The following is a 25,700-nucleotide window of genomic DNA, read 5'->3' on the forward strand; positions in this document are numbered from 1 at the left end:
TTGTTGTTTGGCGGGTCCGGGCTGGGGATTCGAACCTGCCACCTTAGGTGTATGTGGCTGGCGCCTTAGCTGGTTGAGCTATAGGCGCCGAGCCCGAAATCTTTTAATATACTTGCTAACCCTTGTCATGGGGCCAGTGGACCCTTAGGAAGCATTTTCTTCTCTGTCTGTGAGACACACACACACAGACAGAAGTAGAAAGAGCGGTTTCCATGTGAACTACTTACTTAGCACTGGTAGCAGTTTCATTTTGAAGCACAAGACCTTGGATGCAGCCAGCGCTGGCCATGCTCTATCTTTGCCAAAGGACTATAATAAGGATGTTGAAGATAGGCAGTGCAGAGCTCACGTCTGTTAGAAATGTACTTTTTCTTTTCTCTTGGGCATATATTCCTATTTCAGATGTGCATATTTAACTTGTTAAAGTATATTAAATACTTTCATATTTTCTTTCAGTCTTTACAGAAAAGTACTGTACAGCGAACCATGTGGATAAACTCCCTGGCCCAAGAGACTGGGTGCAGATTCTACAGGATCAAATTAAACTGGCCAGAAGAAGGTTAAAAAGAGGCTCAGGTAGGAATAAGGTGCAAGCAATTATTGCAGAAGCATTCTATTGAGTTCTTAGACTCTATGAAGTACAATGCTTTGCTCTTGGGTATCTCAGTGTCTTTTGAAAGAGAAGCTCTATATAGTATCCTGTGGTTTGCTGTGTTCAAGTCTCATTCAAATGAATTTTGAAACTCTTCTTAAGACTAAAGAGTAAAAATTATGTCAGGCCACTTGGCTTTGAATAGTACAAGTGGAAAAGGTAGCTAATCTCATCTGCGGTCTGATGTGTCTGTGCATAAAAACTGAGCCCTCTTCTGTGGTTTGTTTCTATTTGATTGATTTTTGTTTGTTTGTATCTGCATGACTTTATAAAAGTACAGATTACTCAAGGTGAAAAATAATTATCAGAAACACCACATCAAACAGAAAGAGATTTTAAGTCGTGTGTGTGTGTGTGTGTGTGTTTATAAAATTCTGAAATCTGAGTCAGACAGGAGTGGTAGTTCAGGGGAGAGCTCTTTTATGCAGTGTGGGGGTTACAGTCAGTAACAATGTTCATTTGAAAATAGTTAAAAGAGTAGATTTTAAGTATTTTTTGTCACAAGAAAAGTGATAAGCATAGGAAGCAGTGCGTATGTTAATTATTTGTTTGGCCGTTTCATGACTATAATGCATATTTCAAACCATGTTGTACACCATAAATATGTGTAGTTTTTATTTGATGTTTGAAAAATATCAAACATCAAGACAGCTGGCATCTGAGCTTCTGAGGGTGGTGCGTGAGATAATTTGGGGGAAGGGCTTCAGCACTGAGCCATGTGTGTTCCAGATCTGATGAGGTCCCTGAGGTCAGCGCTAGGAAACCCGTGAGACAATGTCTCCACCTCGCTCCAGTCCGTGCTGCTGTGAGGGAATAACACAGGTCGGGTGATTTCTAATGAACAGAACTATGTAAGTTCACAGTGCTGGAGGTGGGAAGTCCAGGACTGAGGGTCGCATCTGCTTAGTGTGTCAGTCCCGTGGCAGAGGGCAAAGAGAGGGGGAGAAAAGGGCCTGGACTTGCCTTTGCAGTAGCAAACCCATCCTCACTGTAATGTGTGAATCTATTTGAGAGGGCAGACCCGTAACTTGGCCTACTCGCCTCTCATTAGGCCCCACCTGCTAATGTTGTTGCATTGGGGATTAAATTTCCCACTTGTGCTTTGGGGAGGAGGGCATACTAAGGCGGTAGCATTCCACTCCTGGCCCCCCAAATGTATGTCCTTGTCACATGCCAAATATATGCATTCCATCCCAATAGCCCCAAAGTTAAAACTTGTTCTAGCACCAACTGAAAAGTCTGGAGTCCCGTCTAACTCAGATATGGGCAGGACTCAAGGCACGATTTGTCCTGAGGCACACGCACGTTATCTACTTGGTGGGAAGGCTTCCCCAGGGAGCAGCAGGAAATTAGAAAGGAGTAGCAGGTCTCAAGTAAGTCTGAGACTCAACAGGGCAAACAGCAGTAAATCTTAAAGCTGGAGGAGACTCCTGTCCTGCCCTCTGGGCTCTCTGTGGTGGGGTTGGGCCACCAAGGCTTGGGGCAGCTCTGCCCTGTGGCTTTGCTGGACAGCAGCCCCTGCAGCTCCCCCTGCACCCAGCCAGGGAAGTGCAGTTTCAGGGTCATTCTTATGCACCTTCCCCGTGCTTCGTGTTTTGTACATAAGCACCTTTCTTTCCCTTCTCTTGTCCAATGCTGAGACCAGTTACGGTAAGTTCTGGTCTCTGTCCCTCTGCCGTCCCTCCAGCAGGCACACACGCACGCAGGAGGGATGAGCCTGCATCTTCCCTTCTCCTGCCTCTTCTCACAAGCACACTGGCCAGTGAGCACGTTCCTTAACCTCCTCCCCTTTCTATTCATGATTCACATCACAAGTGCTTGATTCTTCTCTATATTCACCTATTTCTATAGAATCGAAACCGTAGTCTCCTCCTCCCACCCCCTCAGATCAGAATATGACACAGGACATTCTAACTTCTGTTGCAGGGTTTTTTTGCCAAGGCTGGGTTTGAACCCGCCACCTCCAGTATATGGGGCCAGCACCCTACTCCTCAAGCCACAGGCACTGCCCCAGGCCATCCTAATTTCTGACTAGTAGATCAGATCATTTGCCTAGAAGTCTGTGATGGGCACCTGGGCCCTTCCCTTCAGCATTTCCAGCAGGTTCTATCTGCGAATGAGAAGCGGAAGGCACTTGTAAGACTAAACCAACCCTGACATGCAGGCCCAAGTGATTGCACGTCAGCCGTGACCTGCCAAATAGAGTTTGTCTCCCAGTTGTGTCAAATGCTTCGACGTGGTTCTCCCGGAGCAGCGCAGGCGTGGGCCCCTAGCACACTGAATCCAGAGCCACTTACGTTTCCCTAGTGATGCTGATAGGAACTGAGAGGTCTGGATCAATAACATGACTTGCGCTGGTGCTTTTTGTGCTTTTTGTCTTGATTATGTTCCGTCTAAATGATAACACAGACGGCAGCTCGTAGCTACTGCGCAACTTCAGCCTTATTTATCATAGTTGGCTCCAATCGTGGGACTAGGTGCAAACTCTCACTGGGCAAGCTCGTCACCCAGCAGGTTAGGGAAGTCTGCACTGCCCCGCACAGATCTGCAAGGCAGTTACCAGAAACTCATTTGGGGCTCTCATCACGTATAATAATTATTTTTTCTGTAACTGTAATGATTCCTGATTTCCTCAGAACTGAAATCATGATTTACTATTTGTGTTAGATCTCAGAGTAAAGATGTCACTGCTGTTACATTATTATTGGACTTAGTCTTTTCCAAATTTCACAAGTTGATTGTCACTAGGGAAGAAATATTGTGAGCTTGTTGTTACAGATAGATGTTATAATTAAATGTGAATTATTCTTTATCCATGTCTCTGGGCCTCTGTTCACACCGCTAGTATACACTAATTTATGGACAATATATGTGTGTAGTTGGTTATTTGTATTCCGTTCTTACTAAAGCACATAATTGCACAGTTCTATTTTTTTTTTTTTTTTTTTAGAGACAGAGTCTCATTTTATCGCTCCTGGTAGAGTGCCGTGGTGTCACAGCTCACAGCAACCTCCAACTCCTGGGCTTAGGCGATGCTCTTACCTCAGCCTCCCGAGTAGCTGGGACCCGTTCCTAACAATACCTGTGGTATGTCTGGACTAATGGCAAAGAGATTACGAGCCCAGACAGAACCAGTTACACTTGTTTGGCTTGAATATTTTTATGTGACTAAATGCTCACCTACAATATCATCTTTAGTGGTTTTTGATCTTCTTCACCCTAAGCTGGAATATTCCATCTCCTCTCAACAGCTCCTCTCTGTGGTGAATCTGGCAGGTCTGCAGACTGGGGGACCTTTCACTCATGCCACTCTGTACCCATCTGAGGACAGGATGTTAGGGAATGGACGAGAGGTGGGAATCTTTTGAGTAGTTTTAGCTGTATCTAAGCACCAATTGTATTTAAAGCAACAGGAATAAAAGAACATTGTATTAGCTTGCATTCTACCAGTCAGCACCAATGGCAGCCCTCATCGGACTGGCCTCACAAGGTGTCCCCACACACACATGTGCAGTCAGCAGGGGACTTTCATTGGGGCCCACTGACCCTGGGACATAGATAGCCCCACTAAAGTCATCCCAGTGGGGCAGAGAGACTAACAAAGCCATCACTTATCAGGAGGTGTATGGGGACCTTCTTTTTGGCATTTAACAGAAGAGGGTTTGTGACCGAAGGATGTACCTTTGCAAAAGATTGAAATACATATCAGACATAAACAAAGGTTTGCATTTTAAAGCAGAAATAGGGGCCAGGTGCGGTGGCTCACACCTGTAATCCGAGCGCTCTGGGAGGCCGAGGCAGGTGGATTGCTTCAGCTCAGGAGTTCAAGACCAGCCTGAGCAAGAGTGAGACCCCCCATCTCTAAAAAATAGCCAGGCACTGTGGTGGGCACCGGTAGTCCTAGCTACTTGGGAGGCCAAGGCAAGAGAATCACTTGAGCCCGAGTGTTTGAGGTTGCTGTAGCAGTGACACAATGACACTCTACCCAGGACGACAAAGTGAGGCTCTGTCTGAAAAAAAAAAAAGAAATGAAGACTCTCTGTTCCTTCTTCATGACTGAATTGATGCCAAAGTTAGATTGGCAGCTCTATGAGCTGAAGTTTCAGTCATCTCCAAAATGGTTCATTCTGAAGATTACCGTGGGCTGCCCCCCGGGAATGGCTCTGGGGATAACCAGTGCAGCTCTGCCTTAGAAGTTCACTGCGCTGAGTGCCTTCTGTGGCCACATTTAGACAATTCATCCCAGATGCCGCTTGGACATTTAAGCCTATGTAAATAAGTGAATATGAACTATAATCATCAATGATCAATAAAATAAGGTTCATAAGATTTTTGAAGTTTTTAATTGCTTAGAAGAATCACAAGCAGGGAAAAAAATTTTAATTTTTTTAAATAAAAATGCTTCCATACAGGAAAGTTGTTTTTATATCATTATCATCAACAACTATTTTATTTAAATATTGGTACTAAAATCTGTACTGTGAACCAACATTAGTACTGAAAGAGAGGGAAAAGGTGAGAACCGTTACGCACACTGGCGTTTTTTTAATTGTGTTACTGTTTTCAGTAAAATGAATGAGCTCCCTGGAACTAATGAGATTTGTGTTTTATATTTGTACCCAGCAGAGGCAGCTGATGGTGAGGAAAGACTGGACGGCATTTCCCTACCACCAACAGGTAAATAAAATGCATTTGCATTTTCATCACCCGCTGGAAATCACAGCACACACACAGACATTTGCATTGAAAATACTTTTAACACTAGGAACGCACATTCTGGGAGCAGGCTGCTCCTGCAGCAGCCCCAGAACCCGAGTATCCGAGGCTTCTCAAGGCCCCGTGTGCAGGGATATTTTTCACATTGAATGCAAAAAACATGAAAAGCTACGTTTTTCTCATCCTCTGTTTCATATTCAGCAAAGTCTCAGAAAAGCAAATCTTAGGAACTAAGTGTCACAACATTTCGCCTCTCCAAACCTTTGGACATTAGAAATCTTAATGTGAGGTTCGGCGCCTGTGGCTCAAGTGGCTAAGGCGCCAGCCACATACACCTAAGGTGGCGAGTTCAAATCCAGCCCAGGCCCGCCAAACAGCAATGATGGCTGCAACCAAAAAATGGCCAGGCGTTGTGGCAGGCGCCTGTGGTCCCAGCTACTTGGGAGGCGGAGGCAGGAGACTCTCTTGAGCCCAGGAGTTGGAGGTTGCTGTGAGCTGTGATGCCACGACACTCTACCCAGGGGGACAGCTTGAGGCTCTGTCTCAAAAAAAAAAAAAAAAAAAAAATCTTAATGTAAACTGAGATTTCACTTTAGAACAGGGATCGCCCATTTTGTGTGGTCAAATTCATCTACCCTGTCCTCTCCTAACCTCTTTCAAAAGGCCTTGGAGCCTCAAGCAGTTGGTCATGGGACTCAGTGAATACTGTTTTAACCAAGCCATGGAATGGCAAATAGTATTTTTAACCAAGCATGTACATCCAGCCGGCGAGGCAGGTTCCCAGTGTCGTGACCAGATCAGCCACGTGCAGCCTCACGATGAAGCGTTTGCCGCATGCTGCTGTGTTTAGCCATGGGTACAATTCTGACCTCCCATTACTTGACTTTCAAGTAATGCCCCTGATCCTGGCCTCCTGCCTGCGTACTGGCTCATATCTGAGAGCTGAGGGACAGGCGTCCGATCCATGAGCCACATATCAAGCAATTTAGTCCCTTAGTTGGTCTCAGGACTCTGTTGACTTCCCTCAATAGAATACCACAAAACCCAGACCCCCCAAGAAATCGCTAACCAAAAAAGCTCAACTCATGTTTTTTCCTCTAGATTTGGGGGTGGTAAGTTTTTAATTAAATCCAGCAAAGATTAGTGCAGTGTCCATTGGGCGTAGGAACTGCCCTAGCTCGTGTGTTCATTGATACCACATACCCCAAGATGGCAACAAAAGCCAGGTCTGTAGGTGCAGGTGGGCATGTGTTAGTGAAGTCCAGAGCGACAAGAGTCTCTGCGTGTGCGTGACACCTTGAGTAGCTAAGCAACAGATGGATGGACAATAAATGAAACGAGCCACATGGTACAAAAAGGACCTGCTTACTATACCAAGTTCTCACCATGTACAGTCAGTGTGTAAGAGGAATTTCTCTTCTTGTTTGTGAATTGAAATATGTGATCTCTGTTGTTCCTTCCCAATCTGTCATTCTCTGAGCATCAGGGCAACTCAGATCAGCCTTACTCTTATCACCCCGGCCCGGTCCCCTTAGGTGCATGAAAGACGGAGGATAAAATGAAAGTGTGTGGTCAGGGGGGCCCTGGAGGAGCATGGTGCTTTCTAGTTGTGCTTGCCGGGTCCCCCGGGTACCTCTGGGGTCTGCACTGCCTGTGCTCTCCGTGTCTAGTGACAGTGGGCCTTGTTTCACTGTTTGAAAGCCACTCTCCTTGATGTGATACCTTTGCATTCTCCTACGTGAACACAGAGGTGGAGAAGTTTCAGGGAGCACAGGGAATGCTAGAAGAGCCTTGGGAAACTGAAAAAAAAAAATTTCAAGGAATCCGAGACTGAGAAGGAACTTGAGAGATCCCCTAGCCCCATCCTTTCTTTTTATCCAGTCCTTTTATTTTACAGGAAAAAAGCCTGAGGCCCAGAAACACTAAATGACTTTCCCAAGGTCTCACAGCTGGTCAATGGCCTGGCCGGGGCCCAGCTCCCGCAGCACCCAGCCACGACACCCACCGCATAGCTCTCTCATACCTAGACCAAAGCCAGCTTTTCTCTGCATGTCTCTCAAAGATTCTGAGATGATGGACGTACTGATCCCTTTAGGGTTCCATTTCAGTGTCTCAGCCTTCACAGTTAGAATGTTCGTCGTCTAATCTGCCTGCATAAGCTCATTTATTCATTCGAGTCCTTTTTCAAAGTTTTCCCAAGGCTGGGAGGTCACGATGAAGGAAGCCGTAGACGGCAACTGCACGCCTTTTCTCTAGACTGCTCATAGATAGTTGACGAAAATTGCTAACCAGCATGATAAATAAAAATGTTTTGTCGTTCAGAAAAGGGGAGAAGTCACAGGTTGGTGCTGAAACTCTGCAGGAATAAAATTTAAAAATCTTGATAGTTTAGCCTGGCTCTTAATTGCCTCTCTACAGTAAAATCCCCTGTCTGGTTGGCTTCTTTGAATGTCCTGCGGCTGCTAACACCCATTCCTTACCTGTGCCCGAGTTAAGGCCATCCGGGTGGCGAATTCCTCTCTCTTGCACATGTAGCTTCATCCTTGAACTTGAACCTCACTAGTTCAAATTCCTGAAACACCTACAAAAGACCTTCATTATCTCATTTATCTGAGCTGGCAACAGTTCGTTCTTTTAAAGAGTCAACAGTGTCTTAATACTTTGTGAAGGCCATTTTCCCTTCCAAATCTGTATGTTACGAAAGGGCAGAGGAAGAGCTGTAAACCCCTAGGTTATTCTGTGACCAAGAAGTGGCCAGGGCAGGTTTACAGCCAGATGGTCAAATAACATGTGTTTTGATCCGTTAGATTTAAGCCACTTTCTATTGTTAACCTTTAGCAAAAATGCATATAGACTCTGTAGGGGAGAAACATGTTTTCTTCATTTATTTTCCCTCAACCCTATTCACTAAGCCTTTCTGAGCTGCCAGCAGGAGCCAGCGCTGTGTTGGGTTCTGGTGTCCACGTGCCCACCCTGGGACTAGCAGGACAGGCAGAAGCAGTTACATAAAAGCGGCAGCCAGATGTGCAGAGAGTGCCTGCCGGTGACCAGGAAAAGCCATGCAGGAACTGGGAGCAATTTGCATTTTGAAAGTGTAGAGAAAGTGAAATCGAAACAGTGCTGTCTAAAGTTTAAAACAGGGCTCCTGAATTTGAAATAAAGTGATGTTCATCTGAGCTTAGGAATTATTGCCACAAATTGCCATTCTTTACATACTTTTCTTTTTAAAAATTAATAAAGAAAAGTATACTGAATTGGAAAAAAAAAAGAGAGAGAGAGAAGTATAAGAACTAACATTTAAATTGATTTTGCCACTGGAGACAACTATTATTGGATTATTTTCCCCATACTTTTCTCCATATTTATTTTATTAAAATTTACACAATGGAGATCAAACTCAACAAAGTTTTGTTTCCCGAGTTTTTGTCTTTTACCTAACAAGCATTTTTCATTTTACGACAAGTCTTCATGCGCATTATTTTAATAGCTGCATGATAATTTATTTGGTGGGTGAATCGTATTTTATCTAGGCATTTTCTCTGACGGGACAATATATGGGCATACCTTGACAATAACACACATCTGTGGATTTTTTTTACAAAAAGTAATCGTTACAAATTTCTCTTCCTACAAGTAAAGCCTTGGCTACCAAGGGAGCAACTTAATTCTGAAACACAGGCATGTCCCAGCAGGTTCTTGCCTGTCTAGGGCACCCAGCTCCAGCCGCGTCCATGCCGTAGGCAGGTTCCTTAGAGAAGCGTCTCTCCCCCTTCATCTTCTTGTCTCTGTTGTAGGTAATATATTTGACACCAGGAGAGAAAACACAGAAGACTCAGAACCAGGTTTCACTGCCTAGACTTTTCACGTTAGTGACATTGTTCAGTAGCCTGTGTAACGCTCCCGTCTGAATCTCCTCAAAGATCCGTGTAGTGTTTCAGGTTCCTGCAAAGTGTGGGTGTTCTGTGACATTGACCTGTCACGTTTGAAAAGTTTCATATGCCTTGTTTGTAATATGTGATAATCAAGCCTCCACTTCGGTATCCAATTTTTAAAAATCATTTCTAGAGTTGATTGGTTACCCTTTTAAAAGTCCAACAGAAGACCCAGTGAGTTCATTGTTCATTATGAAGAAGAGGTTCTCTCTTCCCTATTTTTATTCAACACCGCAATGTGAATATATAGAGCCTTGAAGCATATTTATTGTAATGTAAATTGCTTGCTGTGGTATAAAGGAGCATGGCTCTTTTCCAGTGCCCAGAGAGCAGTCGTGAAGGCCAAAATTAATCACCCTTTCATCAGCTTAGAAGATGGAGAAGTTGTTTGGGGAGACAGGAGAGCTCTGACCTATTAGGTGACATTATTTATGACATCGCCCCCCACCCCCACCCCTCCCCACATAGCCATTTATAACTGAGTAAATGACATATGAATTTTTAGGAAAGACAAACCTTTCACCTAAGTTATAGCAACACAATGACAAATTATCTAATTAAAAGGGAAAAAAGTCAGAGTCATCAGTTACCCACGTGATATCTGACGACCATTTTAGCAGGTGCTTCTAACTGAGTGGTCCAGGGTTTTGGCATTGTGTGGTGACTGGCCACAGAGGTTCTGAATATTACATAGCTTATTTGGTTCCGAGTACACTTGTCCTCCTCTTTACGTAAAACCAATGTATGAAAGTCTGGATTTATTTTATATTTTATAACTTTGCCTTGTGGGTGGAAATGTGTTTTACAGAAATATTTATTCCAGATTTCTTTTTCTATAAGATGGTGAATTTCAAATACCACGTTATCTAGAAATACTGCACTTACACCTCATTTATTGTATAAAGCAAATCGCCTTGAATGCTTGACACTTGACCAAAGGCCAAAAGTTGGCATGAAAGAAATTTGGACGGTGGAGCCACCAGGCCCTGGGGTCAGGACTGCTGTGCCAGCCAGCAGTTTACCACCTTCCCCTGGCTCTGATGTTCTCGAACAGAATGTTAGAGATAAAAGTTACTGGAGAGGCCCTTCAGCTGGGGAAGCAGGGGCGGAGTGAGGACAAGTGGTGGCTTGGGGCCAGTTAACCCTACCCTGGCTTGTGGCCACCCTGGGTAGAGGCGGAATTTCCTTTCTACCCTGTCCAAGATGTCTTCTCACACGGAGAAAGGACACCTAGAGCTAGGAGTGTGCCTGGGGCAGATCAGTATTCCCTTCGACCAGCTAATCCACTGAAGAAGAGGTAAGGCGTCCCCACAAGGTGACAGAAACCCTGGTTCAGGGTATGGCTTGTGGAAACAGTCTTAACTGCTAGACAAGTTACATCCCGTCTGTTCGTGTGTCTCTTATTTCTCTCCTTTTTGAAGCCACAAGGAAGGTTCAGAGGAATTACTCTCATGCTGTCTTATAGTCAGCCTTGTCCATGTCTGGCCAATAAGTAACCTTCTCCTGAGACCAGTCCCACCGTTCCCTCCAGGGGCCTGATGAATTGGAAGTGCTTCAAACCAGGCCTTGTGCTGCTTTCCAGCCTAGGTTTTAAATTTGTCTTCAACCTCCCAGAAGGAAATATTTCCCTGGGGAATAGAAAAGATGAATTAGTGACCTTTCACTCCATTAAACTATGATGAATATGTTGCTGGTGAAGGTAAAAACATTTACTTCCAGCTGTGGGTCTGTTAAACGTGCACCACGAACCTTCCAAAGCACTTCCTTCCAAGGCTGGGCCACAGCTTGGAGTTCCCAATACTTGAGGGGTGAGAAGTGTCCAACTTGCAGATAACGTGCAGTGGATCCACAAATTGGAATTCCATATCAAAACCACAACAGTGAAATCACATTTTGTAAATCGAGATTGTATTCGTGTTTACTTACCATGACTACTGTTCAGACTTTATTCGGAAATCCTTTTTATAGGCTTTCTTAGCAAAAAATAAATAAATAAATTCCATTATCTATGGATAACGTCTCAATCTTCTGTATATATGTTTTATTAATGTGTAAATATTTAGATTTTTTTTAAATTACTATGTTCTTTAAAAAAGAATTGAGCGCAAGGCTAGTTGTGAAAATGGTGTATAACATTGTGTTGTGATATCAACTCCCAAGAGGCTCTTTACGTCCATTCTGGAAGAATACAATAAATTACTTTAATTGAACACACGTGTGTCTTGCCTGTGTGCCAGTCTTCCTGTGTTTATAAGACAAGTCCATGCTGTTTATTAGCTACGAGGTATTTATTAATACTCTGGTGATCTTCCACAGGAGTTACAGCTCCTTATGAAGTCAGTTTTTAAAAATGAAATTGCTGCCAAAATGTCTTCAAATGTTGGGAATTCGCAGGCTCTATCTGGCGGGTAGATCAATGGCCACAGCGAGTCCCTCAGAAACACTTGAGCGTTAAGTACTGAGATGCTCGAAGCCTAATTTTAAATGAATTAAGGTAGCTTTATAATCTTCACTTAAAAGGTTAAGCCCTGCTTCTATGGAAACGACACATCAGAAGGACCAAACCAATCTTCCCTGATGCAAAGTGGCTGCTGCAACATCATTGCTGTCTTCCCCTCTTTGAACACAGGGCGGCGCTGCACCCCACCGGCCCACCTGTCACCCGCTGGAATCCAGCTCCATCCGGTCTACAGTTCAGGGTCTGCCTCTGGGACCCTTGTGTTGGCTGCCATGAGGGGAGATGGGCATGGGCTGGGCAGGGGCTACAGGGTGAGCCCGCTCCAGTCTCCTTCCTGCCACCATGTCCCCTAGCTTTGTGGGCAGCCCCTGTGCCTTTGAAATTGCTTATAAGGGGCCCACATCATGCTGTCTGGATAGAGGCCACTGGTACGCCCTTGGCCCCACACATTGGCTGGGATCTGTGCCTTGCCGTGGGTAGGCTGGGGACAACTGAAAACCCTTCTGAATCCAATGGTGAAGGGACCCAATTTTGTCACTAGAGGCTTTTCTGAAAGGGGACACCAGCACACCTATCTCAGGTGTGAGCCCTAAGAAGTCACAGGGAACACAGGTGGCTCCTTCCCTGGCTTCCTCCACGCTCAGCTCCACCATTCCTTGGACACCAAGGGCCAGACATGTTGGTTCAGAGCGACCAGGGCTGGGATGGGAGGAGCAGAGGTCGAGAGTGAGCCCAGCTCCCAGACCTGTGTCATCCCAAGAGCTTAGAACCATGGGGTGACCTCCAGAGCATTCAAAGTAAAAGGTCTTGTTCAGATTCCTGTTTTGTACCCATCTGCCTGATGTCAGGAGTGCTCCCTACGAGGGGGAGGATGGGAGCCAGGAATCCCACCAAGAATCTCTTAAGATTAAAAGCCCCTGGCTCGGCGCCTATAGCTCAACCGGCTAAGGCGCCAGCCACGTACACCTAAGGTGGCGGGTTCGAATCCCCAGCCCGGACCCGCCAAAACAACAATGATGGCTGCAACCAAAAAATAGCCGGGCGTTGTGGCGGGCGCCTGTGGTCCCAGCTACTTGGGAGGCGGAGGCAGGAGACTCGCTTGAGCCCAGGAGTTGGAGGTTGCTGTGAGCTGTAATGCCACGGCACTCTACCCAGGGGGACAGCTTGAGGCTCTGTCTCAAAAAAAAAAAAAAAAAAAAGATTAAAAGCCCCCAGACCAGCAAAGTAGAGCCTGAGAAGAACTCAGCAGGACCTGGAGACTAGCTCAGGGCAGAGGAGGGAGGGGACGTCAAAGCTGATGGCTGGGTGTCATTTGTACTCATTAAGTTTAAGGAACACAAGGAGGGATCTGGAGGAAGAGGGCAGGTGAGCTCAGGTTCCGATGTTTTTGGCGAGCCTGTGCGGTTTTAGGGGCTGGGGGCACAGCGGTGAGCAGGGTGAAGTCCCTAGGGCTCTGCCACAGGAAAAGGGACAGAGGCAGAACTCCACAGGGAGTCCCCGCACACAGGCCTGTCGTTCCCTCACAGCCTGTCCAGACAGGAGACTTGTCCCAGACCACCAGCAGTCACCATCTGCAGTAGCATCTGTGTCTCCTAACTCGGGCGTCAGCTAAACTTTACCACCAAGAGGGACTCATCCAGCCTCCATCAAACCAGTCTTTAAAAAACTTTCATGTCCCTTACCACTCTCTAAAATTATCTTGCTTATTCATGTGTTTGATCATTATACGCTAGAATATAAGCCTCATGATATCAGAGGTCTTAACTGTGAAGCCCTGATGATTCTGGCCCCCCGTGAAGACACTTTCAGGATCCCCCTTCTCCCCGTTGCCAAGCAGGAGTGGCCTGGCGGAAAGTTTTACCCAAGGTATCCACTAATTCAAAGCACAAAGCCTGGTGGCCGGAGCACTCCCAGTTACAGAAGGTAACTCCCCATCTCCCATCAACCCAAACACTGAGCCAGGGATGTTCTGGAGTGGAGGAGCCGTCCACCCCTACCATGGCCGTAGGGCCCTACGGTGGCCGTATGGTGGAACAGAACAAGAACCTTAGACTGCGCTCTCCCCCCTTCCACATCCATAGTCTTAGGTCACGAAGATGTCCCTTTCCTCATGACACCCACCCACCACTCTTCATATGTGGCAGAGAAATCGTCTCAGCAGATTGGGATTGGCAGAGCTGCAGGCTGTGCTCCATGAGGATCTGGTGACACAAATGAGTCAGACCACCACTTTGCACGTACACAGATCTGTCATATTTTGCAACCTCAAATGCATGAAATTGGTCACCCTCCCCCCAAACAATATAGACGTGTATTTTGTGTACATGTATCTGTGAGTATTTATACATGTGTGTGTTTATTATTTATTTCCATTTTGTTACCAATGAAATTAAAAGAATGTTTAAAGGCGTCAAGGAAGGATCTAGAAGTGGAGCCCAGATGGGGCAGTGCCCAGTGTGCTTTACACACACTGACGCTCGGCTTGATACCCAACACCCTTTTCAATTGTTTTGTTTTTTGCCATTGTGAACTCTTCCCTGGGAACTGAAGGACACTCGAAACTGAAACTTTGAAACAGCTACTTCAGATCGGCCCTTTAAACACTTTGCAAGAATGAGGCTGACACAAGCCTGTTAAGTGGAAGAGTTGGTCAGAAACCAGCGTTCCTTTTTTTGGAGTCTCATTCTGCTGCCCCAGACTAGAGTGCTGTGGTGCCAGCCTAGCTCACAGCAACCTCACACTCCTGGGCTCAAGGGATCCTCCTGTCTCAACCTCCTGAGTAGCTAGGACTACAGGTGCCCACCACAATGCCCACCTAATGTTTCTATTTTTAGCAAAGATGGGGTCTCGCTCTTGCTCAGGCTGGTCTCGGACTCCTGAGCTCAAGCAATCCACACACCTCAGCCTCCCAGAGTGCCAGGATTGCCGGTGTGAGCCACCGTTCCCTGCCCCAAATCAGCCTTCCTGACTTCCAGTCTGAGTACCCTCCAGCATGATACTCGCAGATCCAGAAAGTGGAGGGCCCTCCATGTGAATGAGGAGTGAAAGTCAATTTTAAAGTGAAACAGAGCATCCTCAATTGTGCCATGAAGTGGCAGCCTAATCGCATATTCTGTTAGCGAAACAGCTTTCTGGTCTACTCTAGCAATGGAGGAAGAAAGTACGTTCCGACAGAGGGCCCTTACTCTGTGCGCTCTCGAATTAAGTATCCTCCAAAAGGGATGAATTTCTAACCACTAGACAGGGAAAGTCAGAATGACTCAGTTAACAGCACCCACACGAACCGCGCCCTCCCCTCGTGTAGAAAGAACACTGCAACCTTGCTCCCTCCTCCTGAGAACTATTTCAGTGGCTGGAACCCATCCCGTCCTCCGCTTCTGCCTCTCACAAATGCTCCCTAGCACATGGACCAGCAGCCAGGGGCAGCTATGACTCTTGCTAAGATTTTGGGTTTGTTTCCACGATTATGTCAGGTACTGTTCAAGTGTGTTTATCCTACTGGCCCCCAATAATGTCAGTGTTCCCTGGGAACAGTAATCACCGCCAGCCCTTCTTGGGCCTGGCCCCAGTGGGACTAGCTCACTAGTCAACAGTGCAGTGAACATATTCTAAATTTTGGACTGTCCCCTACACAGAAGTTGCTGGCCAGGCACCATGATCATGTTGTTTTGATAGCAGACAGGACAGCAGCAGAGGGCTTCAGAAAATGAATACACTGTCAAGACCAAGAAGGGACCCAGCGACTCTGATGGTGGGAATGAGGAGGTGGTGGAAGTTGACAAAATTAGAATCCATTTGAAAGATGGAATGCAAGAGAAAAGCCCCCCAAAAAGCTTTTAAAAACGTGAGACTTAGAAACTCAACTCCTCTTCTGCCACCCATAATTAAACGTATTATAAAACTACAGACACTGGCTCGGCACCTGTGGCTCAAGTGGCTAAGGCACCAGCCACATACTCCCAAGGTGGCGGGTTTGAATCCAGCCCGGGCCCACCAAACAACAATGACGGCTGCACCCAAAAAAAAAAAAAAAAAAAATAGCTGGGCATCGTGGCAGACGCCTGTGGTCCCAGCTACTTGGGAGGCTGAGGCAGGAGATTTGCATGAGCCCAGGAGTTGGAGGTTGCTGTAAGCTGTGATGCCACAGCACTCAACCCAGAGCTTGAGGCTCTGTCTCAAAAAAAAAATAAAAACTGCAGACACTGACGCTGTGGGGATGGTAAATAAATCAATAAAATAGAAGGGAAAGTTAGGAAGGACTTGCTTTGGCAGTACATCTACTGAGAGTGGAAGGATACAGAGAAGATGGGCATGGCATTGTGCAAGGATGACTCCCAAACCCAGGCAACTTAGTTAATAATAAGGTATCATTTTACTGAAATTTACTAAGAGAGTAGATCTTAATTATTCTCACTACAAGAGGAAAAAAGTAAGTCTGTGAAGTGATGGCTATGTTAATTAGCTTGATTGTGATAATCATTTCTCCATGTATATCAAAACATCATATTGTATGCCTTCAATATGTGTAATTTTATTTGTCAAAAAAAAGGAAAGGAGAAACTAATCTATATAAACATATATTAAAGGTGGTGTAATAATTAGCATTACATATTTGAGTTTGTATAACAAGACCCCCGAAATAAAGTGGCTCAAGTGAAATACTGATTTTTTTTCTTTCTCTAATTCATAACAGCCCCGAGGCTAGGTTAAGGCCCAGCTAGTTTTTCTGTTTTTAATAGAGATGAGGGACTCACTCTTGCTCAGGTTGATCTGGAACTCCTGAGTTCAAGGGATCCACCCACCTTGCCCTCCTGGAGTGCTGGGATTGCAGGTATGAGCCACAGTGCCCAGCCCCACAGAAACAGTTATACATGAATTGTCAGAGCAATGTAATTCGTGATAGCCAAAGGCTGGAAACAACTCAGTTGCCCACCCGTTGATGAATGAGCAGAGACCAGTGGGGTATATCCCAGCCCTGGAATATCATTCAGCAATAAAAAGCAATTAAGTATTGATACATGCTAACATGGGTGAACCTTGAAAAGATTATGCAAAGCAAAAGAAGACACACACAGAGACTGTCTATTCCATGATCCCATTTATAAGAACTGTCCCGAGTAGACAGATCCCTAGAGACAGCAATTTATGGCTACCAGGAGCTGGCAGAGAGCAACGCTGGGAGCGAGTGCTGATGGGGGCTGCATTTTTTTGTGGAATGATAAAAATGTTCTAAAATTAGTGGTGATGGTTGCACAACTCTGCAAATGCATTGAGTCCACTGAAGTATACACTTTAGAAGAGCAAGTTTTATGATATGTGAATTCTACCTCAATAAAGCTGTTCTAAAAATAGTAACATAGTTAAGCCTCCCCTGCCTTATTCTATATGTGGCCATTAATTCCAGATGTTGCAAGGATTTAAGTAAAATAAATAAGATAGTAAAAATACTAGGAAATTTTTAATTAATATTTATAGAAACTGGAAGAGAGGATTTTCTAAATACGATACCACAGGAAGAAATATGAAGTAAAAATTAATTCACTTTATTCACCAAAACTTTTAAGTCATATGTCAAGAATTTTATAAAATTAAACAGCAAATGAAAAAATAAGAAAAATATTTGCAGAATGAATTTTTTAAATGCTTTTTTTTTTTTTTTTTGGAGACAGAGCCTCAAGCTGTCGCCCTGGGTAGAGTGCTGTAGCATCACAGCTCATAGCAACCTCAACTTCTGAGCTTAAGCGATTCTCTTGCCTCAGCCTCCCAAGTAGCTGGGACTACAGGCACCCGCCACAACACCCAGCTGTTTTTTGGTTGTAGTTATCATTGTTGTTTGGCGGCCCAGGCTGGATTTGAACCTGCCAGCTCAGGTGTATGTGGCTGGCACCTTAGCCGCTTGAGCCACAGGCACTGAGCCTTTTAAAAATGCTTTTATACTTATTACATATCCAACTTATAAATCAAATGGTCAGGAAACATAAAATCCTAAAATTAGATTAAGAAATGCAAATTAGGGCAGTACCTATGGCTCAAAGGAGTAGGGCGCTGGCCCCATATACCAGAGGTAGTGGGTTTAAACCCAGCCCCAGTCAAAAAAAAAAGAAAGAAATGCGAATTAAAATAGCAATATGAAATATTTGGGATAGCCAGTTGACAAAACTTGAAACCTAACATCATAACATTTTTATAATGAAGGGAACTCTTGTACTCTACTGATGGGCATGTTAATTGTACAGTATTTCTGAAGGCACTTGAATAATACATTGAAAAGTGTTCAAATTACATAGCCTTTGACTCAGCAATTCCACTTGAAGGAATTTATCTTAAAGAAATAATATGGCCAGGCACAGTGGCTCACACCTGTAATCCTAGCATTCTGGGAGACCGAGGTGGGTGGATTGCCTGAGCTCAGAAGTTCGAGACCATCCTGAGCAAGAGTGAGACCTCCCATCTCTAAAACTAGCCGTGTGTGGTGGTAGGTGCCTGTATTCCCAACTGCTTGAGAGGCTTCCTTAAAAGGATCACTTGAGCCCAAGAATTTGAGGTTGCTGTAAGTTATGACACTGGCACTCTAGTCGGGACACAGAGTGAAACTCTAAAAAAAAAACAAAGGCTAGACACAGAGGCTTACACCTGTAATCCTAGCACTTGGGAGGCCGAGGCGGGTGGATTGCCTGAGCTCAGAAGTTCGAGACCATCCTGAGCAAGAGTGAGACCTCCCATCTCTAAAACTAGCCGTGTGTGGTGGTAGGTGCCTGTATTCCCAACTACTTGAGAGGCTTCCTTAAAAGGATCACTTGAGCCCAAGAATTTGAGGTTGCTGTAAGTTATGACACTGGCACTCTAGTCGGGACACAGAGTGAAACTCTAAAAAAAAAACAAAGGCTAGACACAGAGGCTTACACCTGTAATCCTAGCACTTGGGAGGCCGAGGCGGGTGGATTGCCTGAGCTCAAAAAAAAGAATAAAATGATGTTGTTAACAGTGGTTATCTTTCAGTGGTAGAATTGTATGTAGTATGTGACTTTTAAAACTTATTTAAAGTTTTCTAAAATGAACTTGTACCATGTTCTAAAAAATAAAAATAAAGGCACAGGAAGAAAAGCTTTATGTACGTGTAACACTCATTGCTTGGATCCCGGTTAGGAAAACCTGAAATACCTTGAACTATCTCAGGCTGCTGGCTTGTCCAGCATCATCCGAACTCCAGTGGAAACAGCTTTCACGTTCTCCTTACTCCAGTAATATGTGCTTCGGGCCTGTTTAGGGAACTCTGGAGGCTTTATACGTTACTTTGAAAGGGAAAATAATCATTCAGCACCTTAACAGGAAGAGGATATCCTCTCCCAGCTTGAAAGGAAACTGGAGACGTGCTTTATAAAAAATGTATTAGTTGCAAGCCGAGAAGAAACCCATCAGAGGTGCGAGTGTATCAGTTCAAAGAACAATACCATCCAGGCCTTCGGGATTTGGAAAGACTCCATAAGATAAATGAAACATGGGGTGAGTTGTTGTAACAAATAAGTCCAGGAACCTAACAGACTCAGGCCAGAATGATCCCCTCATAGGCTGCTTATTCATCTGTACAACTCTATGCTGACCTAACAGGTGACATACTTTGTGACCCACATGTAGCACCTAACTCTTCTCTGAACACTGCTAATGTATATTGGACACACAGGGCAGGCCAGGCCCTGTTCTAATGCTTCACTCCTAGGGTTGAACTCAGGTAATCCTCAAAACCATCCGAGGATGTAGAGACTGTGACTAGCCCCATTTAACAGATGGAAAAAGTGAGGCAATTATTCTATCTGTAAAGAGTCATAACCAACATTAGGACCAGCTGAGCATGACTCCAATTCCTTCATTCTTACCATCTGTTTTGCTTCTCAGGTAGCCTTCCTAGTGGACAGAAGCATCCAGAATGACCTCAGTGAGGGCCCAACCTGCATGATTCACTTTTTCAATGTTCTGTACACTTGAGCTTGCACAAAAACCTTGAACCAGAAGCCATAGCAGTGGCTTATTGAGTTTCTAATGAACCAGGCACTGTCATATGTATTTTACAGTCATTGCTTAATGACTACAAACAATTCGGAAAGTACTGTTATCATCATGCCCATTTTACAGGTGACAGAGAGCTCAAATAAATTGCCCAAAGTCACAGAGCTCAGACGCTGCAGAGCCCAGACCCAAGCCCAGGCATTGTGTTTGAGAGCCTGTGTACTTCAGAGAAATGTATTGGGTGCCGGTTACATGATTATATGTTTTAAGTGTGTTACTTGAATGAGCTCATTCAGAAAATCATACACACACACATATACTGAGAAGGGGGATGGGAAGTGATTATTGTCTTCAACCTGAGAACAGATTGTTTATTAAAATGTCTCCAAGGGGGCTCGGCGCCTATAGCTCAACCGGCTAAGGCGCCAGCCACGTACACCTAAGGTGGCGGGTTCGAATCCCCAGCCCGGACCCACCAAACAACAACGATGGCTGCAACCAAAAAATAGCCAGGCGTTGTGGCGGGCGCCTGTGGTCCCAGCTACTTGGGAGGCGGAGGCAGGAGACTCGCTTGAGCCCAGGAGTTGGAGGTTGCTGTGAGCTGTAATGCCACGGCACTCTACCCAGGGGGACAGCTTGAGGCTCTGTCTCAAAAAAAAAAAAAAAAATGTCTCCAAGGGAACGTGGCAAAGCGATCAGAATGGCCAGAGTTTAAAATACTGGCTCTACCATTTATTTATCTCTAGAACCCTTTCCCCCTTCATTTCCTCTTGCTCTCCCCTGTGCATCTTCCCACCAAAAGAATTGGAGGTGAGAGAGGGCTGGAATGGCAGTCTAGCTGTGCCCAGCATGCTGAAAGGCTCTGAAATCAACCAGAGCCCCCCATGTTAATTGGGAGACATTTGCCAAGTGTGGCGGGTCTGGGGGAGCCGGAAGGAAGGGATGACGCCCCAGAACAGTGGTCCTCAAAGCGGGACTCGGACTGCAGGTCCGCAACGTCAGCATCCCTGGAAATTGTTCGAAATGCAAATTCCTCAGCCCAGCCACTCAGAAGCTCTGGGTGTGTTTAATAAACAAGCCTTGCAGATGACCCTGATACACGTGAGAGCTTGGGAACCACAGCGCTGGAAGGTTTGGGAGACAGGACGGACACGCCCCAGCCTCAGAGCCGTGAGTGGACTCTGAACAACTTGCGACTTGGGTAATAATGTGGGACTTCTCTTCCTTAATGAGTAGGAGCAGATTTCAAAGTTTTTCCCCTGATAGCATCACCGCCCCTTACATTCTGGATAGAGAGACTTGGGTGGCATGACAGAGGCATCTGGAACAGCTGAACCCCTAGACGTGGCTCAAGCATGGGGAAATTGACAGTGTTGCTGTTGGGGAAAGTTCAGCACTCACGCTGCTGGGAATCGTGCCCACAGAGGGCAGGGGGCAGTTAGAGACAGAGCCGGCCCTGTCACCAGAACTCTCTCCTGCCTCGGGCCACACAGCCTGCCACCTCCTTTCCCCACCTCCTTCTTAGGCCCAGTTGCATGTTCCTCTGAATCTCTGTCCTGTCCCCTGCGTGCTCCCTGGAGAGTCATGTGACCAACGCAGCTGGCCCCATACACTCTGCCCTCCAGACTGACCCTGAGTCCGCAGACACCATGGCCCAGAAGGCCAGGCAGTACCAGCAGAAGGAGGCAAAACACAAGTCCCGAAGACATTAATCACACTGGCAGCTATTTATTGTGCACCCACAGTATACAGGGCCCTGCACCAGGAAAAGGGGGGGGGGGAGAGCCTAACAAAAGGCCGCTGCTCCCAGGGATAAGTGAGGAGACGAAAGGTAAACCCACAAAGGGCAACAGAAGCTCCAGGAGCTCTAGAAGGCGAGGCCACAGGCACCATGAGGTGTTTCGTCTGACTGAATCAGACAGTTAACAAATTGGGAACTTTGAGGATGGCAATGCCTTTGGAAGGCTCTGTGGGGGAGGGGCTTGAAGGACAAAGAGCAGGTGGTCAGAGAGAGGGAGGTGGCAGTACCTCAGCAAAGTGGCCCGTGGAAGGGAAGCTCAAGTGAGGAGAGGCAGGCACATCGATGGCAGAAGTCTGAAGGGCGGTGAGTTTGACGTTGAAGGCGAATACACAGCATAGTAGATGAAGCTTGGAGCCACAGGGTCAAAGTCCTTGGAAACTGGAGTAATTCTGAAATTCCTTCTGCAGGCCAGAGTTTCCCAAGATCTATTTCTCAGAATATACCCTTCATAGGACTATTTTATTTTAGACACTCACTCTTGCCCAGGCTGGAGTACAGTGGCATGATTGTAACCCACTGCAGCCTTGAATTCCTAGGCTCAAGTGATCCTCCTGGCTCAGCCTCCCAAGTAGCTGGAGATACAAGCACCTGCCACCATGCTTGGTTAATTTTTGTTTTTTTTTTTTAGAGATGAGGTCTTGCTATGCTGCCCAGGCTGGTCTCAAACTCCTAGCCCCAAAGCAATCCTCCCGCCTCAGCCTCCCAAAGTGCTGGGATTATAGGCACGAGCCACCACATCCAGCCTGTCTTTCATCTGTTTGATGGTATTTCCCTGATTTGAACATTTTCCCCTGAGCTTACAAGATAGAATTCTTATCTCTATCTTGCCTAAGAGGATACTGACCCTCAAAATGTTTAAGTGCCTTCCCCAAAAGTCACACATTAAAAATAGCATTTTGGTTAAAATGTAGGCTCTGAACCCCAAACCCTGGCTTTTCTGCTTATAAGCTGTGAGGCTCAGACCTCAGTTGCCTTACCTGTGAAACAGGAGCATCCATACCTACCTTGAAAGGTTGTAGTGAGATTCACAAATAAAATATGTCACACCAACCACCACTGCCTAATCCCTGAAGATAGTCACTCCATAAATGGCAGCACAGTTGTAATCTTGGGGCAAGGAAAGGTGAGGGTGGCCTGACACGAGGCAGATTCGAGCATCCAGTCTGTGTTAGCTGCAGGCCTTTCCCAGGGGCATTAGACTCAAAGTAGACTCTTCAGCTGTGGAGGGAAACAGACGAGTGGAAAATCTATATCTCTCTTTATTCCAGACCAGTTGTTTGTTTAGAGAACTCAGATAGCAACCTGCTATGCTGGTACCTAATAGCCTGAGGCAGAAGAAGAAACAGAAGATGCTTCTGTTTTGGAAAAATCATTCTCTTTGTCAGTGAAAATTGCACCAACAAATTACCCTAGACTGGATGGCTTAAACAAGAAACATCTATTTCTCACAATTCTGGAGGCTGGAATTCTGAGATCAGGGTGCCAGCACCAGGTCCTGGTGAGGGCCCTATCCTTGGTTCACAGATAACCATCTTATCACTGTGTCCTCATAGGGTGGAGAACTGAGAGAGAAAACACAGGCTCTTTCCTAAGGGCCCTAGCTCCATCCTCCTGGCCTAATCACCTCACAAAGGCCTTGGGGCTCAGGATTTGTGAATGGAGAGTGGGACGCATTCAGTCCAAAATGATCATAGTCCTAATGGATTCCTCCTTTTCAATGGTTATTGGCCTGACTTCATTTTTCTGTGCTACAATAGGACACAGTGATATGGATAAAAGAAGAATATAATTATTAGTAGTATTATTATTGAATCTGGAAAAAATTGGACAGTGGTCATCCAATTCAGGTGAGCCTGCTGATCTTTAAGCCAAATACTGAAACTACACAGGGAAAGAGAGAAAAAGCGAGATGTCTGTGTGTTTCTGCTCCACTAACCTCCCCTTTCTTTCTCTTGCCAACTCTGGCGGGGGGGCCGGAGGCGGGGAGGCAGAGGAAACCTCCGTCTTTAGGACTGATGGGAGCCTGAGACTTACTCTTCCCGCGCCCCCCCACCCCGGGAAATTTAATTCTTTTCCACAGATGAAATACAAACATGCAAAGATTCTCTGTAATAATGATGACATAAAAGCTGACATTTATTGGACTGTTAACCCTGGGAGGGCTCAGGCAGGTATCTCCGCGTGCATTTTGCCGTTTCATATTTACAGAAAACTCTGAGTTCAGAACCCGGGCTAGAAATGAAGAAAACGAGGTTCAGATGGGAATAACTTGGTGGGCACCATAATACCGCCCCAAAGGTTCAACTCTTCACCATCCATCACGAATCTAAATACCCAGATTTCTGGCTGCACACTGGAAGAACCGTTTCAATCAGCCCCACCAGGCGTCATCTACATATGTCCCCACTGGAAAGAAAAAAATCTTAAGGTGATTTTTCACAAATAAGTCAGGTACAATTTATCATACTCTGGATGCTAACAAATTCCGGGAATGTAAAACCTATAGTATATGTATAAATAATTTGACTCAGTGATATAAATATGGATTCAAGGCTTTAAAAAAGGAAAATGAACAGCTTTGTTTCTTTAAGTTGTGTTGCTTCTCTCCTTCTGGATTTTTTATTTGCTCACGGGTGTCAATAGGAACGGGTCCTAAATCTGATTAGCCTCACGAAAGACTCTATAATCACCACAACGCTGGGCTAGTTTTTCTATTTTTGGTAGAGACGGGGTCTCACTCTTGCTCAGGCTGGTCTCCAACTTCTGAGCTCAAACAATCTACCCGACTCGGCCTCCCAGAGTGCTAGGATTGCAGACAAGAGCCACCATGCTGGTCTTAGGCAGTTTTCAATTTTGTTTAGAAGTGAGATAGGTTTTGCAAACAGGTCTGGATTCCCAAAGAAAGCTTGCTGTCTTTTGTATGCTAAAACATGTCTGCTTCAGTGGTTTCAAAGGATGGTAGAAGCAATTGTTTGTAACTGGTCAATTTCAGTTCCTATGAAAGACCCATGGAGGAAGTGGTCTGTGAATAAGATCTGAATAAAACATATTATTAGATCTCAAAGAGAATCAATAGATTCTAACATAGTTTGTTTGCACTGCATCGATAAAGCAATGTTGTTAAGAAGGCATTCCAATCTCCTCCTCTTGCTTTGAAAGCCTGTTTTTTCTTGCTGTGGATTGCCCGTCCTAAGGAGCAGTTCATTTGGTTTTGTAATACATCATCGTGGCAACCGTCACTTGAGGCTCCGAACACCTACAGGGACAAATAGAAGTTATTTTTATTACCTGTGCTATATAAATAAATTTCTATCGGGGAAGATTACGTGACACGCCCTAGGTCAGCGTCACTTGGAAGGCTGAGCACAGTTCTAGACTGAGTCTTAAAATACTGAAGCTCAGGAGGAATTTGGGGGTTCTCAGCCTCACCCCTTATTTTCCTGCTGATGAAACTGAAGCCAGTAGGGTGAGGGACTGTTAAGGGCTGAGTTATGCTCCCCACTTCCCCTCAACCTTCCGGCCTTAAGAACTATAAGAAATCAGTGTCTGTTACAGAAGTCACCTGGTCTGGTATTTTGTTACAGAAGAGGGAGATGACTGGGACCCTGGCTGTGCCGATGACACCCTACACAGTGTATCCAAGATGACCTTGACCGGTAGACAGTTCTTCCTGTGGGTCTTTACCAAAATTAGCCTGTGTTCCCATGACATGGCATGGCCAAACCAATTCCATAGGGAGCATAGGGACATAGGGAGCTGAGTCCAGCCCACGCCCTTCTGCAGCTGGGTTCCCCAGCCCCTCCCACAGGCTTCTGTCCCAGGGGGAAGGGGGCTCATATCCCCTTCTTCTCACAACCCTGGGCCCTCTCAGAGACCAGGATTCCTTTTGGAAACCCACTGCCTCCTTTCTTAGCAATCTTTCAGCTCTATATAGCAGTAGTTTCCTCTTTGAAATAAATAGTAAGCTCCGTGTCTCCACCTGTGTAAAATAAATTTGTATCAAGAAAAATATCATTTTTTTAATATATAGTGTGATCTGCACAAGACTTACTTTTGCTGTTGATTTAGATAGAAAAGGGTCCTGATGCTTTCCAAGTTTGTAAATAGCCATTGCCAATCTTTTTTTTTTTTTTTTTT

At 45.4% G+C, this 25,700-nt stretch overlaps 1 protein-coding gene and 1 non-coding gene across 2 annotated transcripts in view; both read left to right on the forward strand.

Moving 5' to 3' along the window:
• BEND7 (BEN domain containing 7) overlaps positions 1–11,510 on the forward strand; it is an 81,477-nt gene extending 69,967 nt beyond the window's left edge. The window contains exons 7-9 of the mRNA XM_023511433.1: positions 457–576; positions 5,276–5,329; positions 9,163–11,510. Coding sequence (XP_023367201.1) covers positions 457–576; positions 5,276–5,329; positions 9,163–9,224 — 236 coding nt within the window. The 3' untranslated portion in view covers positions 9,225–11,510. The remainder of the gene's footprint in view (positions 1–456; positions 577–5,275; positions 5,330–9,162) is intronic.
• Positions 11,511–16,014: 4,504 nt separating this feature from the next.
• Positions 16,015–16,120, forward strand: LOC111724158. The gene has a single exon (XR_002772500.1). It is a non-coding gene; the product is annotated as a U6 spliceosomal RNA (small nuclear RNA).
• Positions 16,121–25,700: the final 9,580 nt, after the last annotated feature.

This window comes from Otolemur garnettii, unplaced genomic scaffold, assembly GCF_000181295.1.
Source record: "Otolemur garnettii isolate 467f Iridium unplaced genomic scaffold, OtoGar3 scaffold00019, whole genome shotgun sequence".
Lineage (NCBI taxonomy): Eukaryota > Metazoa > Chordata > Mammalia > Primates > Galagidae > Otolemur > Otolemur garnettii.